General features: G+C 49.6%; 1 protein-coding gene across 2 annotated transcripts in view; it reads right to left on the bottom strand.

Annotated features, from left to right (window-relative positions):
- Nucleotides 1–9,416, bottom strand: part of Shal (Potassium voltage-gated channel protein Shal) — a 252,014-nt gene extending 242,598 nt beyond the window's left edge. For both annotated transcript variants that reach the window (XM_075696410.1, XM_075696411.1), the window contains exon 1: nt 8,219–9,416. In XM_075696410.1, coding sequence (XP_075552525.1) covers nt 8,219–9,333 — 1,115 coding nt within the window. In that variant the 5' untranslated portion in view covers nt 9,334–9,416. The remainder of the gene's footprint in view (nt 1–8,218) is intronic.
- Between the last annotated feature and the right edge of the window lie 5,141 nt (nt 9,417–14,557).

Raw genomic sequence — 14,557 nt, 5'->3', positions numbered from 1 at the left:
GGTGTACGTTAAACAGTCAGAGGTGGTCAAAATCAATCCGGAGTCCCTCACTATGGCATGCCTCACAATCGTGCCGTGGTTTTCGCACGTAAGACTCCACAATTTGATTTTTTTTTTCTGTGCGCTACAGTATTGACTATATTTACGTCAGAAATGCATGCAGAGACTGTGTTTCACTGTCTGTGTGGGCCTGAATAAATTTGCACAAATCACCATGCCTAAGTGTTGCGCTATAGTCCCGCTTCCTACAGCACATTACCGAAGAAACGTGAATTGGAATCGAGATGCTGAACGAAGTTTTGTTTCTCTTGGCTCTATGATGGCGGAAAGCTGAGGATAAGCAGCTGTCTTGACGACTACGATTGACCATGACGGCGTCGGCCGTCGCCGTAGGCGTAACGGAAAGAACGCACGGATGGACGGACGTACGGACGGACGTAGAGACACAAAGAACCCAGTTTTAAACTTTTAACTGAAGTCACAATAAAAAAGATACAGAAAAACGAAGGCAAGGGTACCATGGAGTTCTCCGCCCAGCCTCTATATCATAAACGCAGCAGCCTGAGGACTTTGGGAATGGTGCACCAGAACAAAAGACATGGACGAAATCAAGACGTCACACACACATACACAGGCGCTTACGTCTTCCTTTCGTTCACGTTCTTTGCGCCGCTGTGCCATGGCTAATGCCGGACCAGCTGGGCCGAGTCCTGACGTCCGTCCTGGTGTCCGAACACGTCATTCACGAATGGACTACGCCTCACGATGCTCACACCAGCGCAGCGCCCGCTCCACTCACATTCGACGGAGGCCTTCGCCCGAGGCGTTACAGCTCTGTCTCCATCAGCGCCCCAGTTTTAGACAGCTCTCAGCGCAGGAACGGGAGGGAAGAAGAATCACGCTCGCGCGTATACTGCGCCGGAAGACAGGACGGGAAAATAGGGAGGCAAAACAGCGCGCGGCATCGCATTTTCGCTGAATCACGAACACGTCCGCGCCGCCGAAGGGGAAAGAAAGAGAAACAGAAAATAAGAGGACGAAGGCCCAATGGCCCGCTTGACGAGGAAGAGGTAGTCGGGAAAGAGGCGTGTTGAGGGGGAGAAGCGAGTCATCGCGCGCTGCTGACAGAGCGCGGCCCAGAAGAAGATGCAGCGTCGAGGTTGTCGCGGGTCAACCGTCGCGCCGAGAAAATGGAGCTCGTAAGGACATACTGCTGAGATAAAAGAAAGTGCCGGGGGCAAGTGAGATACATAAAAACAAAACAGAGAAGAAGGCAGTAAAAAACAGAAATCGAGATGGACGCCAGCGAGCAAGGACAGCCAGAGAGAAGAAAGAGAGAGAGAGCAGAGAGGACAGAGAGTGGCAGAACGCGAGGCGCCAGACTCACCCGAAGCATGCTCGCTGCCTCACAAAACAACGACCAGTGGTCTGCGGAGTAGTCCCGGTAAAGGGTCGCAGGAAAAAACTGCCCCACTGATGTGTGCGCGTGCGTGTGTGTCTGTACGTGTGTGTAGGAGGGGGGTAAAAGGGAGTGGTAGAGAGGTCTGCGGAGAAGTGTCGAAGAGGACGAGGGCCACGCAACAACATAAACGTAAAAAAAAATGAAAACCGCGAAAGAGGAACACCACCACGGTAGGCGGGCGAGCACATTAACTACGACCGCGTGGCGGACCCCGGGCGCGAATAAATGAATAAAGCATCGGCGAAACAAAAGACGGCGAACGGCGGCGCCCCAGACGGCTTCTCGTGTGAACGCACCGCCTGGCGGCAAAAGCGGATCGTTTTCTCGCGAGCCCGCCGCCGCCGCCGCCTTCATCTCCATCGGGGGAAGAGCGGTGCAGTGCCCACCAAAAGAAAGCTGACACCTCTGTTTCTTCCTTCTTGTTTTTGCCCCCACGCCCCTTTCCATATTCACTCGTTCGCTTCCGGCTCATCTTCTTTCCTCTCCTTCGGGGACGCGGCTTCAAGATTCTCCCGGAGAGTGCGCCCAACAGTCTCGGTGAAAGCAGGCTCACCCTCCGCGTCCCTTACGACTGTCACCACACCGTCACTCGCGCCGCGCGACTGAGGTGACAGGATGAAAAGAGGTCTCCGCGGATGCTCAACCTGCCCGCTTCACAGCAGACTTGTGCACGCACGGCGCTTTAAAAAGAAACGAAGTCTAGTTGCACTGACTTAGTCTGCGTTTACTAAGGCGAAAGCCTCACACGCCCCATGAAGCCAGAAATCCGGCGTCCGACGTCCGGCGTTATCATCCAGTGGTACCAAACCTACGTGACCAAGTAATGACGTCACGCTCCCGGCGCTCGACCTGCTGCGGCTCGTACTGCGAAGTCCCGCGGTGAAGTAAAGTGAGTGAACGTGAATTGAAGTGCAATTAAGGTGAACTAAAGTGGATTCTGGTAGATAGAGGTGAATTAAGGCTGGTACAAATTGGAGCAAGATGGATTAAGGTGGATTAAAGTGAGTTAGGGCGGATCAAGCTGGATTCAGGTGCAATAAAGTGAGTTAAGGTGAATTAATATCATTGCGATTCGCTGATGATATTGCCTTGCTTAGTAACTCAGGGGACCAACTGCAATGCATGCTCACTGACCTGGAGAGGCAAAGCAGAAGAGTGGGTCTAAAAATTAATCTGCAGAAAGCTAAAGTAATGCTTAACAGTCTCGAAAGAGAACAGCAATTTGCAATAGGCAGCGAGGCACTGGAAGTCGTAAGGGAATACATCTACTTAGGGCAGGTAGTGACGGCGGATCCGGATCATGAGACGGAAATAATCAGAAGAATGAGAATGGGCTGGGGTGCGTTTGGCAGGCATTCTCAGATCATGAACAGCAGGTTGACATTATCCCTCAAGAGAAAAGTATATAATAGCTGTGTCTTACCAGTACTCAATTACGGGGCAGAAATCTGGAGGCTTACGAAAAGGGTTCTACTCAAATTGAGGACGACGCAACGAGCTATGGAAAGAAGAATGATAGGTGTAACGTTAAGGGATAAGAAAAGAGCAGATTGGGTGAGGGAACAAACGCGAGTTAATGACATCTTAGTTGAAATCAAGAAAAATAAATGGGCATGGGCAGGACATGTAATGAGGAGGGAAGATAACCGATGGTCATTAAGGGTTACGGACTGGATCCCAAGGGAAGGGAAGCGTAGCAGGGGGCGGCAGAAAGTTAGGTGGGTGGATGAGATTAAGAAGTTTGCAGGCATGGCATGGCCACAATTAGTACATGACCGGGGTTGTTGGAGAAGTATGGGAGAGGCCTTTGCCCTGCAGTGGGCGTAACCAGGCTGATGATGATGATGATGAAGACTGGTACAAACTAGAGCAAGGTGGATTAAGGTGGGATTTTAATTTAAGGTGATAACTTAGACAAGTCCTCATGCTTCATCATTGAAATCACGTAGGGATACTTAAGTGACTATCTTAAAAGTCTGTATTAAGAGAGTGTCGAAGCATTCTCTTTTGTCCGCACTAATGTTCAGAACAGCTGGAGATAATCTCCAATAATCTCCTCTAGTAAGCACGAGTTCGCCTCTGATGTGCATGCGCCGAATGTATAACTGCACGTCACCTCGGGAACTAGGGCGATTATTGCAGGCATGCGCGTATCTTAACTACGGGTAGCTCAATAAAACTGAAATGCAGCCACAAATATTTCTCTCACAAGGTACAGTTTGACCCACGTCGACAGTGCATTCCGTGGTGACTCCGTAACCTGCGTTTCGAAAGGAAGGTTTGCGTCCATCGGCCGATGTTGCTTCCCGGCTGCGTCCGCCAGTTTTGCATGGTTGAACTTAACGTTATTCCACTGGCGATGCTAAAGCTTAGTAACTCGCTGGTGGAAGAACGCGGATGCGGTGCTGCCTCGGTGCCGCAGTGGTCTGCCCTGCGGTAATTACACAGCAACTTCGTGGAACGCAACTTCGATTTACTTTCGGCGACCGGCGTTGTCGCCTCCCTTTTACACATCGTGATGGCCTCGACGTGTTTAGGTCAGCTTAGGTTACCTCGTGAGTTTAGTGACTAAAGCGGAAACAGCATGGTCACGTTTAGGCGAAGAAAGCAGCATGATTATCGTGCAATGGGACACGGAAACGCTGACGCGGGACAATGCCACGCAGGAAATGCGCCAAAAAAGCGCATTGCTTCTGATTGCCGTTTGAGGGCGCGGAAAGCGTTGGGTGTGAGATAAAAGGGAGGAAGTAGCACGAGCGCTCCTCACGTGCTAGTCCCATCGCATGCATTTGTAACGCGTAATGAAGCATGACTAAAATGCGGACGGAGCGAATTAATTACATCTAATAGTTCACCTGACAAGTAGGCAGTCCTGTCATAATAATCGCTGACACCTCGAATATCTCAACCACTGTCTCGAACAAGGTTTGTCACCTCGGCTGTGTGCATACTCAATGGTTCTGGACCAAACGCACAGCTTGAGACATTCGAATTTATGCGTTCTTTTTGCTAGTACTTCTGTAAGGCACTAAAACTCCATCGAGGGCAGTGATCAACATGACCCTTTCATCGATTGCCTCGTATCGGGACATTCGCAAAGTGGCGTTTAATAAGCACTTCGTACAAAATATTTTCGAGTAGAAGGAACAGCCTATGTCGTCTTGCTTTGTTTGCTTCCATCACAGCTCGTTCGTTTGGATAAGCCTAAATCCACAGACGCAATGCGTAGAGTGTGAGGAAAAAACGAAGCGCGTACAGTTTTGCGCATAAGCATGAACAACGCTTCCGGTCATCACAGCCTACGACTTTGTCAGCGTAATCTGCGTCTTTCATTTTTTAGCAAGCATGGTGGTCGAGAACGTTTAAAGCTGTACCGGATGGCTTGCTGCTGGCGACTACCATCAGTAAAATAAAGAACAACCCAATACTGAAACCCTACCGGTCGACAGAATCACCAAAACCTTAGGCACTTTCTGGATGTCTCGACGTTACATAAAATATCTGCAGTGCAAGCCGGTAAACGAACTTCACTTGAGATCCGAGTGGCTCGTTCACTCAACCCGCCGGAAGGGTCAAGAAACTTTCAAAACATACACGCACTAAGACGTGCATACACGACGTCGAGGTAAAAATAAGCAGTGACGAAACACAATGCAACAGTATACACGAGGTTTCAGCAGCGCAGTTGTGCGTAACCAAACCAGTGAAATAAGTTTCGTTCACCGTAACCCTTCTTTCGAACGTCACAGGCACCTGTTTGTATGTCCCGAAATCAACAAATAAACACATACACGAGTCATTATGGGTCAATCCATAAGTGTGCTTCTTTTGAACCTAGGCGCTTAAGTGTTTTCTTCTGCTTTCTTTTTTTTTTTTTCATCCCTGTACTCCCTTCCCCATGCGTAGGCTAGAAAACTGGACGTGAGCCAGATTGACCTCCTTGGGTTTCCTTCCGTTCTCTCTCTATGTCTACGCTGCATGGATATTAATATAGAGAAACTGTAGCACTTCTTCCACGTTGCTAAGCAAAAATGTTATGAGAAGCATGCCAGAGTCGCCGCTTGTGTGACAATATGCGATGACGCAACATGTACAGTATTTCACACTTTGGTCAACTAATAAATGGGCTTCTGCGTCCGCAAAACTCCTTTAGCCTTTCTTTTGTATTGTTATTCAAATCAATCTCTGCAAGGCCACGTTCTCGTTTGTGGCGCTATCCTGTTTTACCGTTCGTTGTGAAAAGATGTGCGGGGATGGTTTGTGCACGGGCAGTGTACGTGTGTGTTTAGCCAAGTAGCCTTTTAACGGAATTGTGTGCACGTCTGCATGCGAAGCGGTTTCAATACATTTCAACGTGTTTCTTTTTCCTTATTTTTTCCTAGTTTCGGGTCAGCACGAACAAAGGCGTCTCCGCCAATTCATCCCCTTCAGTAACGGTGTACACATTTGTGCACGCGACTTCGTTTTTGCCAGTTCTGTGCGCTATTTGCGAGACAAGAATCACGGACACTTGTTTTCAGGAAAATTAAACCTTCCGAACGCACAGCATGGCTTCGTTTCACTTCACTATGCTGAATGTACGACATTAATGGATGCACCACAATTACTGAACGCACCACCACATTTAAATATCGTGTTCGACGGGCGGTGTTCCATCACCCACTGTGAAGGAGTATCTTTTCCTTTTCTGTGATGCAAGCAATTTATTTTTTATTTATATTTTTAAACGCAACGTGTATCACCGTACACTAAATTAGGATTAATATATACTCTGTAATTGCGAGGACTCGCTATAGAATGCGCGACATATCATATCATCTTGACTTTCTTTCTATAAAATATCCTCCACCTTGAAATGAAATTATACAACTTTGACACATTAATTAATGGTTCATCATAATTTGTGAATGAAGAGAATATTCCGCATGTAGTCCAATAATTCTGCATATTTTCCGCGCTACTTTTACGGAACTTGATCGGAAATTTAATAAAATTGTCATCCTTTTCGCAAAGTGGCAGAAAGAAAATACAGAAACAATGTGAACTTCTTGTGTTTTATATAGAAACGTATAGAAACGTCCCAGCAGCGGTGTCGATAAATTTTTTGTGGCCACATGCAAAAACTACGGTGCTACTGAGAACACCGCTCTAATTAATATAATGATAATGATGTTGCTCGTAGTGCAAGGTGCTGTTAATTTTTATTTCATCTTTGGGATTCCAGTTCGATGCACTCAGATTTTGTAGATCCTTCGTGCGCCCTTGTGAACAAAAAGAAGATTCTCAGAAAATATAAGGCATCGTTTCGTACCACATCAACAACGTGCGAATTTAGGTAGAAATATCGCTTTAAATGCTAATCTTACGTGTCTCCGGCTTTGGATTGCAGGCCGTTTTAGTTCACGAAATCAAAATATTTGTGCTTTAAAGTTAGAAAACAAAACATTTTTTTTACGTCCTATGCACAAGGTATCATCAGCGGCACATAGCAAACAAAACTGGTAAAGAGAGCAGGTGTTATCTTCCGCACACAAAAGAGTGTATAAAAATTTTAGCAAGAAGTCACGTGAGCGCATAGAACTTGTGTCCTTTTGCTAAATCAGCTAAAAAATGCAACTGATGTAGGCATCCGAGTAACTGCACAGCTAGATGACTGCCTGATGAACCTGTACTCCAAAGGTGTTTGAGGACTACAGCACGATGCGCATTGAAACTTTACAATCATGGTAGCGACACGGTTTTTTGTTTTTTGATATTTTAATGCAGAAGCGTCGGTACATTGTACGCTTTACTTTTATCCATTAATGCTTCTAAAATAAATGTTTGCTCTTTCAGGGCAATGCGTGAGGCCAAAGAAAGTAAATAGTTGACATTGCAATGACCCAATGACCAACTGACCCGATGGCCGCGACAAAACAGAAATGTTTAAACCCAAAACAAAAGAAAACGAAAATCCACCACTGCGTGAACGCACTCGTAATCCAAATATTGAGGTAACCTCTCTTGAAACTTACGTCGCATTCGACGTAGAAGTGCATTTTTTGCAGCAGAATAGCAGTTTGGCGTCAAACGCAATAATTTTGTAACGTTTATAACGCAGGACGAACATCACCGGCGGCGGTCGCGAAAGCCAACGACGAAAGGCCTAACGCGCTTTGTCGCGAAACAGGCGGCATGAGCTGACCTTGAGGTGCTGAAGCGCTGCAGCTCGTTCAGGGAATGGAATATTTTTTTCCCACGTGGTGATTCCTCGAAGACCCACAATTTGGCTCTAATGGCGGAGTGGTTCTGTGTTGGAGTATGTTCACAGACATCTTCCAACTGCGTTCATAGCTAGACTCAAGAAAGAAATTATACGAATGCACTAGAGAGCGAAACTAGGTGCTCACGTTAGACGCTTGTTCAAGAATTTTGACCTGTTGTCAGACGCAGCAGCCTTGGTATTTGCAATGGCCTAATTTATGTGTATCATTCAAAAGAGACGCAAGCGAGTGAGAGGTAATGAGAAGCTAAATTACAGTAAGTCATTTTTAATCGAGAGTATAGTAGTGCTTCGAGGCGGGAAGACGCGGTTCGGGCAAGTTAGCGATGTAATAACGCGAGTGAGTAGTAGTTGCAAGACGCTTGGTCTTCAATCCATCGAACATTCCTGCAGAGCGTGCCGCCCGCATAGCACGAGTGCGTAGGAAGCAGCATCACCAGACTCCGACAGGAGGAGCCGAGCTGCGGACGGTGAAATGGTAAAAGCGCGCTTACCCTAGGGTGGTCATGGTGACGATGGTGTACCAGAAGGCGGCCGGTATACTGGTGAAGGTGGTGCTCTTTACGTTCTTCTCGGCGTAGAACATGACCGTAGCGAAGATGATGATGGCCATGGCAAGCGAGAAGACGAGGAAGCCCAGTTCAGATGCGCAACTCTTGAGCGTGTAGCCCAAGATGCGCAAGCCCTGCGAGTGTCGCGAGAACTTGAAGATGCGGAACACGCGGAACACCCGTAGGGTGACGAACGCGCCGGACACGTCGTCATTGTCCTTTATGCCGAGACCTATGTAGTAGGGCATGATAGCCACAACGTCAATGATGCTCATTACGGAGCGCATGAATTTGCAACGGTTCGGGGCTGCGTACAGTCGCAGCAGGTACTCGGCGGTGAAGATCATCACGCAGGCCGTGTCCAGGCAGAAGAAGGCCACCTTGTAGCTCTCGCCGCACGAGCGGCTACCGCCGGCTCGAGAGTCGTGTCCGCAGGGAATGGTCTCCACCACGTTCGCCATCACGGAGACGGCGATGAAGAAGCCCGTGACGTAGTAGAACACCAGGGCCGCCGTACCCGTGTGCGGGTTCTCGAAGGCACGCCACATGCGCTGCCTGATGGTGGAGTGCGCCAGTTGCGCGTTCTCGTTCCCCTCGGAAAGTTTGTCGTCCAGCATCCGCTCGGCGTTCTCTCGCTTTCTGTCCCTGTAGTCCTCGTAGCAGCAGTCGCCGATCACATCCGGCACGATGCCGAAGAAGGCCAGCTCCTCGTCGTAGGCCATCAGGCACTCGTGCTTCGGGTAGTGCAGCTTGCCCGTGCGGTAGTAGTTGAGTATGTGCCGGAATATGTCCGGGTCCCGGTCGAAGAAGTACTCGCGTGCCTCCTCGTCGAAGAAGAACTCGCGCTCGTTGGAGCCGAGCAGCGTGTCGGGAAACTTCTCGACCGTGTTGCGCCACGTCTCGAACCGGCGCCCGCTCACGTTGATGGTGAACTTCTCGTCCTCGCGCCGCCGCCGCTCGCGCGTCACCGGCGGCGCCGGCAGCGGGTTGTTGGCGATGGGCACCCAGCCGATGGCGGCCGCGCGGGCGAACGGCAGCCAGGCCGCCACCGACGCCATGCCGCCGCCGGCGCCTCTTCAGCGCAGCAGCGATGCGCCTCCGCCGCTGCCGCTGCCGCTGCAGCAGGGGCACCGGGCCTCCATCTTGCCGCCGCTACTGGCGACTGCTGCGCGACGACGCCGGCGCATGCGCTCTCCTCCCCCCTCCCTCCTCCGCGCAGCGGCGCCGGCTCGCGACAACGCACCACGCCGCCAGCGCCACCCGCTCTGGCGCACGACCACAGCGCCGCCGCCGTCGACGACGCGCGTACACCTCGCCGGTGCGCCAACAACAGCTGCCGGCTCTCGATCTCGCCGCTCGCACAAAGGGCCCCGACGGAACCGGTGGAGCGCCGCCCGCGCGGGTCGGGCTCTCTCTGACGTGCACTGCGATGAGCCGGTGCTGACCGGAGGCCCTCGGCGCCTAGGCTCTCCCCTTGCCCCGCTGTGAAGCCACCGCTCCTGAACACAACGACAATACTTAGCTCGGCGTGGACGTCGGGCTCCCAAGACGCGTTCGCAGCTTCGACGTTCCGGTCGGTCGAAATACCAACGGGGTTACAAAAAGAGACGTATTCCAACATTCCTTGCGAAGTCGCTTTAGCGATGTATGCAGACAGTTAGGGAAGAAGCCAAGTAAGACGGTATATGTGGACGTTTTACATGAAGTGGAAGAACGTGCACAAGGAAGAGAAAAGATCGCTAAACTGTCAAATGCAACAGATGGAGTCTGTGATTAGGTCAGGCCACATGAGCTTCATCTTATGTCGTCCCTTGTTCTCTGTGTGTGTCACTTGGAAAGCACACGCGAAAATGAACCACACGTGTGTCTTACGTTTACAGGAATTCGCTCACCTGAATGTTGGTCAGTGGAATGGAATCAATTTCTTTTCTCCTGAATTCGTTGTCAATTCGGTCAGTTTCATACGCTCTTTTGAAGCACAAAGGCCCGCCAGAAGATGCTGAAAAAAACGCACCAATACAAATTTCCCGGCCGCCTCCCGGTTCCTATATCGATCGATTACTTTCGGTGCACCGCTTTCAGTGGGCGCCGATTGGCTAAACTTGCGGGAAGCCTGTGGCCGAGCGCACGACCCGTCAGCGTTATTTTCATGAACGTCACGTAGCGCGCGAAAGCACTGACAGGACGGGCAGTGCCCGTCTGTGATTTGCAACGTAAAAAAGAGACAGAGAGAGAGAGAGAGAGAGATTCCACCTGCTCCTCTAAGTGGTACGGCAGGAACAGAAAGAAATACATAAAGAAAAACTAGATAGCATTGAACATAAAGCGAACGTCGGTTGTAAGCTCAGTATATAAATCATAGAAACATAAGTGGGACAGGAACAAAAAGAAATGTGACATACAAAGACACCGATCGACAAGGAAGTTGGAAGAGGTGAAGAGTATAGCTCGCTATATTTTTACTTTACTCACTATTCCTCGACTTGCAAACTTTTGGCTTGCTATTTTTCTCCTCTCAAAAGGAATGCGTTTGGATGCTTTAAGGTGTTTTTTTTTTTGCTTTTGTATTTGGGTCTTTTCCACTCGATCGTCCCGGATAAGACTCAGTCATGCGTTTCCATTGCACCATTAAAAAAATTGAATTTCGACACTCCATAACTTCTCTATTTGAAGTGTCTGCAGACTACTCGTGCACCGATTTGCCTTATTATTTCTCTCTCTCTCTCTCTCTCTCTCTCTTACTTCAAACTTCTCCTCTGGGCTATCGGTGTTCTTTCTTTCTTTTACTTCGAACACTCTTTTTAAGAGCCCACAGAAGTTGGTCGGATTACGTCACTACAAATTAAATAACTGCCCAGGCGAAAATAATTTTCAAAAAAACAAAATAAATTAACGCGACTTATTGGTTCGTTAAACTAATTACTTGAATTAATTTACTAGTGACACATATTGCGGCATACGTTTATATTAGAAAGTTGAATAGGGTCATCATAAAAGCGTAGTTCCGCGTTTCTACATTACAAAACGGCCACGGAAACATAAATAATTGGCTTCAAATTAGTCGTCAAATTTACCTGACTACCGGCGCAGCACTGCGAAGCGCGACTCGCAGTCCAACTCCCCCCCCCCCCCCCCCCTTCATCGTGGTTCGCCCCTGTTGCTGAAGCGACTGTACACCCAATCGGAAGTTGCGCACAGTGTCAATCGAAGTAAGATCGCTGGAAGAGGGAATGCGCGTCGCCAGGCAGCTTCATTTTACGTCACGCTTTCAAGTTACATAGCGGTCCGACAGAGAACCGCGTCTCCGCGTACGTAATCAGGTAAATCGAACGATAAGTTGACGCCAGCTATTTTTGTTTAGATGGCCATTTCGAAATTTACAAACACGAAGTTCCTTTTCCTTATGAGGCGCGGATAGTACTCGTGTTACTACAGATAGTGTAGGGTACGCGTCGATGTTGTCCAGCGAGAACTGCCGGCAGCCTTCGGCCAACCACCGCTGACCGGCGGCTGCCAGGCCGTGTCAAACCGCGAGCTCAAAGCAGCGGGCGAATATTCAAGCGTCTCGGCACAGTGCAAATAAATGCTCGCACGCCAGCAGCTCTGAGGACTGCGGGCTAAGGACGGCGCGCTAACATCCGCCGGAAACAAAGAACCGAACGCAGTTCCATGCAGCGTCAGCTGCCACGAGGGCCATTTTCCAGCTCACACGCGTCTTTCCAGTGAAGAAGAAAAAAAAACGAGTGGGCAATACCTGTCACAGACCTGAGCGAAAGTCATTCTTTCTATATAACCGTTATTTTGCCACGCAATGTGTGCCTGTAGGAACACTGCCTTTAGCATTTCTTTTTCTTTTTGCTCTATGTACAACACGGAAACCGTGAGCGATAAAACAGGGGACACACAGACATTGCGTGAGGAAGGCAAAAGAGGATGCCCAGTCTTCACCGCTAAAGTATCGCATGTAAGGACACACAGACAATTGTCCGTGGGCATCCCGCGTTCCCTATTTGCCGTACCTAGCGCGAAACATGAATACATGAACAGCCACGAACCATCTCCTTCCGTCGCCGTCTTAAACGCCATTGCCAAGGTTGTAAGATTTGGGGTCGGGCTTGTAGGACGATCGGAGGAACTTGGGGCGACAGGACTAGGCGAGCAGGATTTATTTAATTTATTTACATTTGAACATGGGATACATTTACACAGTCTAGCGTGACTCCTAAATGGAGCCTGCAAGACGAAGCATACAGCAAACGAGCACGCAGCTCACGAGTACATTGACGAGCACAGAGCACGACGACGAGCACGATCTAGCCGCCGACAACAGCTGCTTATAACCACTCCGTTCGACGTCATCGTTCGACGTCATCGTAGAAAGTCTTCGTGGCCGCCTTAGAGAGAAGGGGGTAGGGGGTTTACACACACACATGCCCCACAGGTTTCAGTGCTCTCTCCGCGGGCCGACGACCTTTGCAGAACAGCCGTCGCCTCTAAATTCCAGAGCGGACCTCGCACAGTGACCTCCGCCGCGGTCCATTGTCTGGTGTCTCGAAAAGCGCATGGGGAGGTTCCGCCAATTACCTCCCCTCGAGAACTCCCCTGAGCTGACCCTTGCCGCGTGGCTGCCGGTTGTCTGCAGTTCTCTGAAGTAAGTTCATGGTTGGTTAGCGCTGTTCTCGCTGGTTCTCTGAAGGGCGCCCCCACCGCGGGTGGATCGAAACACATGCAGCGGGCTGAAATAACTTGCACGTTGCCACCTCGGCAGGCCATTCCTAACAAGGTATAGCCATTGCTTCGATGAAGAATCAGAACGCTTTAGCGTATATCGCACTACAGACACCGTTACCACGTCAACCTGGTGACAATGCGAACACCTTAGGCAACAAAACTGAGAATGAAAGGATTTCCAATAGGGCAAGTAGCCGTCTATTTTGCACACGGTGTCGCTGTCGTGCAAGGCCAGATATGTTAACGCCTGTTAATACCTGTAGCACCGTTTCGTGATAACCATCTGCGTTATCGACGAGGTTGTTTTCACGACTCATTGCCTTTACCGACTGGCACTGCACATACGAGCGCTCTCGTTGATAACGCAGACTGCCTCTACGAACAGTGCTGTAGGTATCGAAGGGCATGCGCTCCCGCGTCCCTATTAACGTATCTGAGCTCTTCGTGTATTATTAGAGCTGCCGCAGCTGAGGTATCTGAGAACATTGTGTCTGTTAGCTCTTTGAACTCGTTCTCTATTAGATATATTAAAGGCACGGGGCGTCAGGCAAGATGGCACGAACTCCTGTAAACACTAATACTATAACTTGCTATCCCAGGATAGACTTTGCGTGATTGCGCATCTCGCAGGCACATGTGCGACGCATGATGCTTCAGGGAAGAGGTTTCACGAATAAGTCCCAATGACACGTATAACTCGGCTTCTAAGCCGGGTTTGTTGGTTTGCTTTCAACCAGCGCCTCCTCTAGCTAGATGCCTGGAACGCTAGCCAAAAACCCACTGCCTTTTCCTTTCTCTTTTTCTCCTTTCCACATGGTACGGTCACTAGAGGTCCTCGAAGTGGACGCTTGCGACACGCCGGCAGCTTCGCCTAAAGTGCCTAAAGTCTTTAGCTGCGCCACCACCGCCACGTCGCCGATAGAACTCAGGTAGACGATGACCGTCCGTTGCGATCTATGCGTAAGCACAAAGCAGTCATGCTATTTCCTCGTTCACGTAGCTTATCACCGTACGTTTTGCTGTACAAAAACCATACCATCAAAGCGAAGGACGCAGCGTGGAAAAAAGTGCCAAATAATTTCACCTATCTTACAGACGGTGCGCTTATTCTCTGCCAGACACAGAAAGTTCGTCTGTTCGCCCGTCAGCGTGGTGCTAACTGCCGCGTCCATTTTGCGGAACGTCTTTTGCCTTGTTATTGTGCTTTCGTGCACGAATAAGTTTTATTGAGCCATGTATCGTTTTAATCGCTCAGTAATGCCACAATGCTTTCCCCAACTAGACGAGCATGCCACAATGCTCGTCTAGTTGGGGAAAGGGAGACACGGGCATGTCTTTCCACGAGATACCTTCCCACAGCAGTTTACGTCACCAGTGGCTAAGGCAGTTTCGAGTAAGAATTAAGTGTCATCAAGTTACCCTGTAGTGGGTGCCCTGTAGTCTGCAGTCAGGACTTCCACATTGTGGACTTCAGGAAGGACTGACGTAGCGGCTGCTGATGCCAGTTGTCGTGCCCAGTGTTTTCGACAGTTTTCGATCAAGTTAGATCTC

This window comes from Dermacentor variabilis, chromosome 6 (genome assembly GCF_050947875.1).
Source record: "Dermacentor variabilis isolate Ectoservices chromosome 6, ASM5094787v1, whole genome shotgun sequence".
NCBI lineage: Eukaryota > Metazoa > Arthropoda > Arachnida > Ixodida > Ixodidae > Dermacentor > Dermacentor variabilis.
The sequence above is the reverse complement of the archived record's forward strand: the minus strand, read 5'-3'. Positions and strand labels throughout refer to the sequence as shown.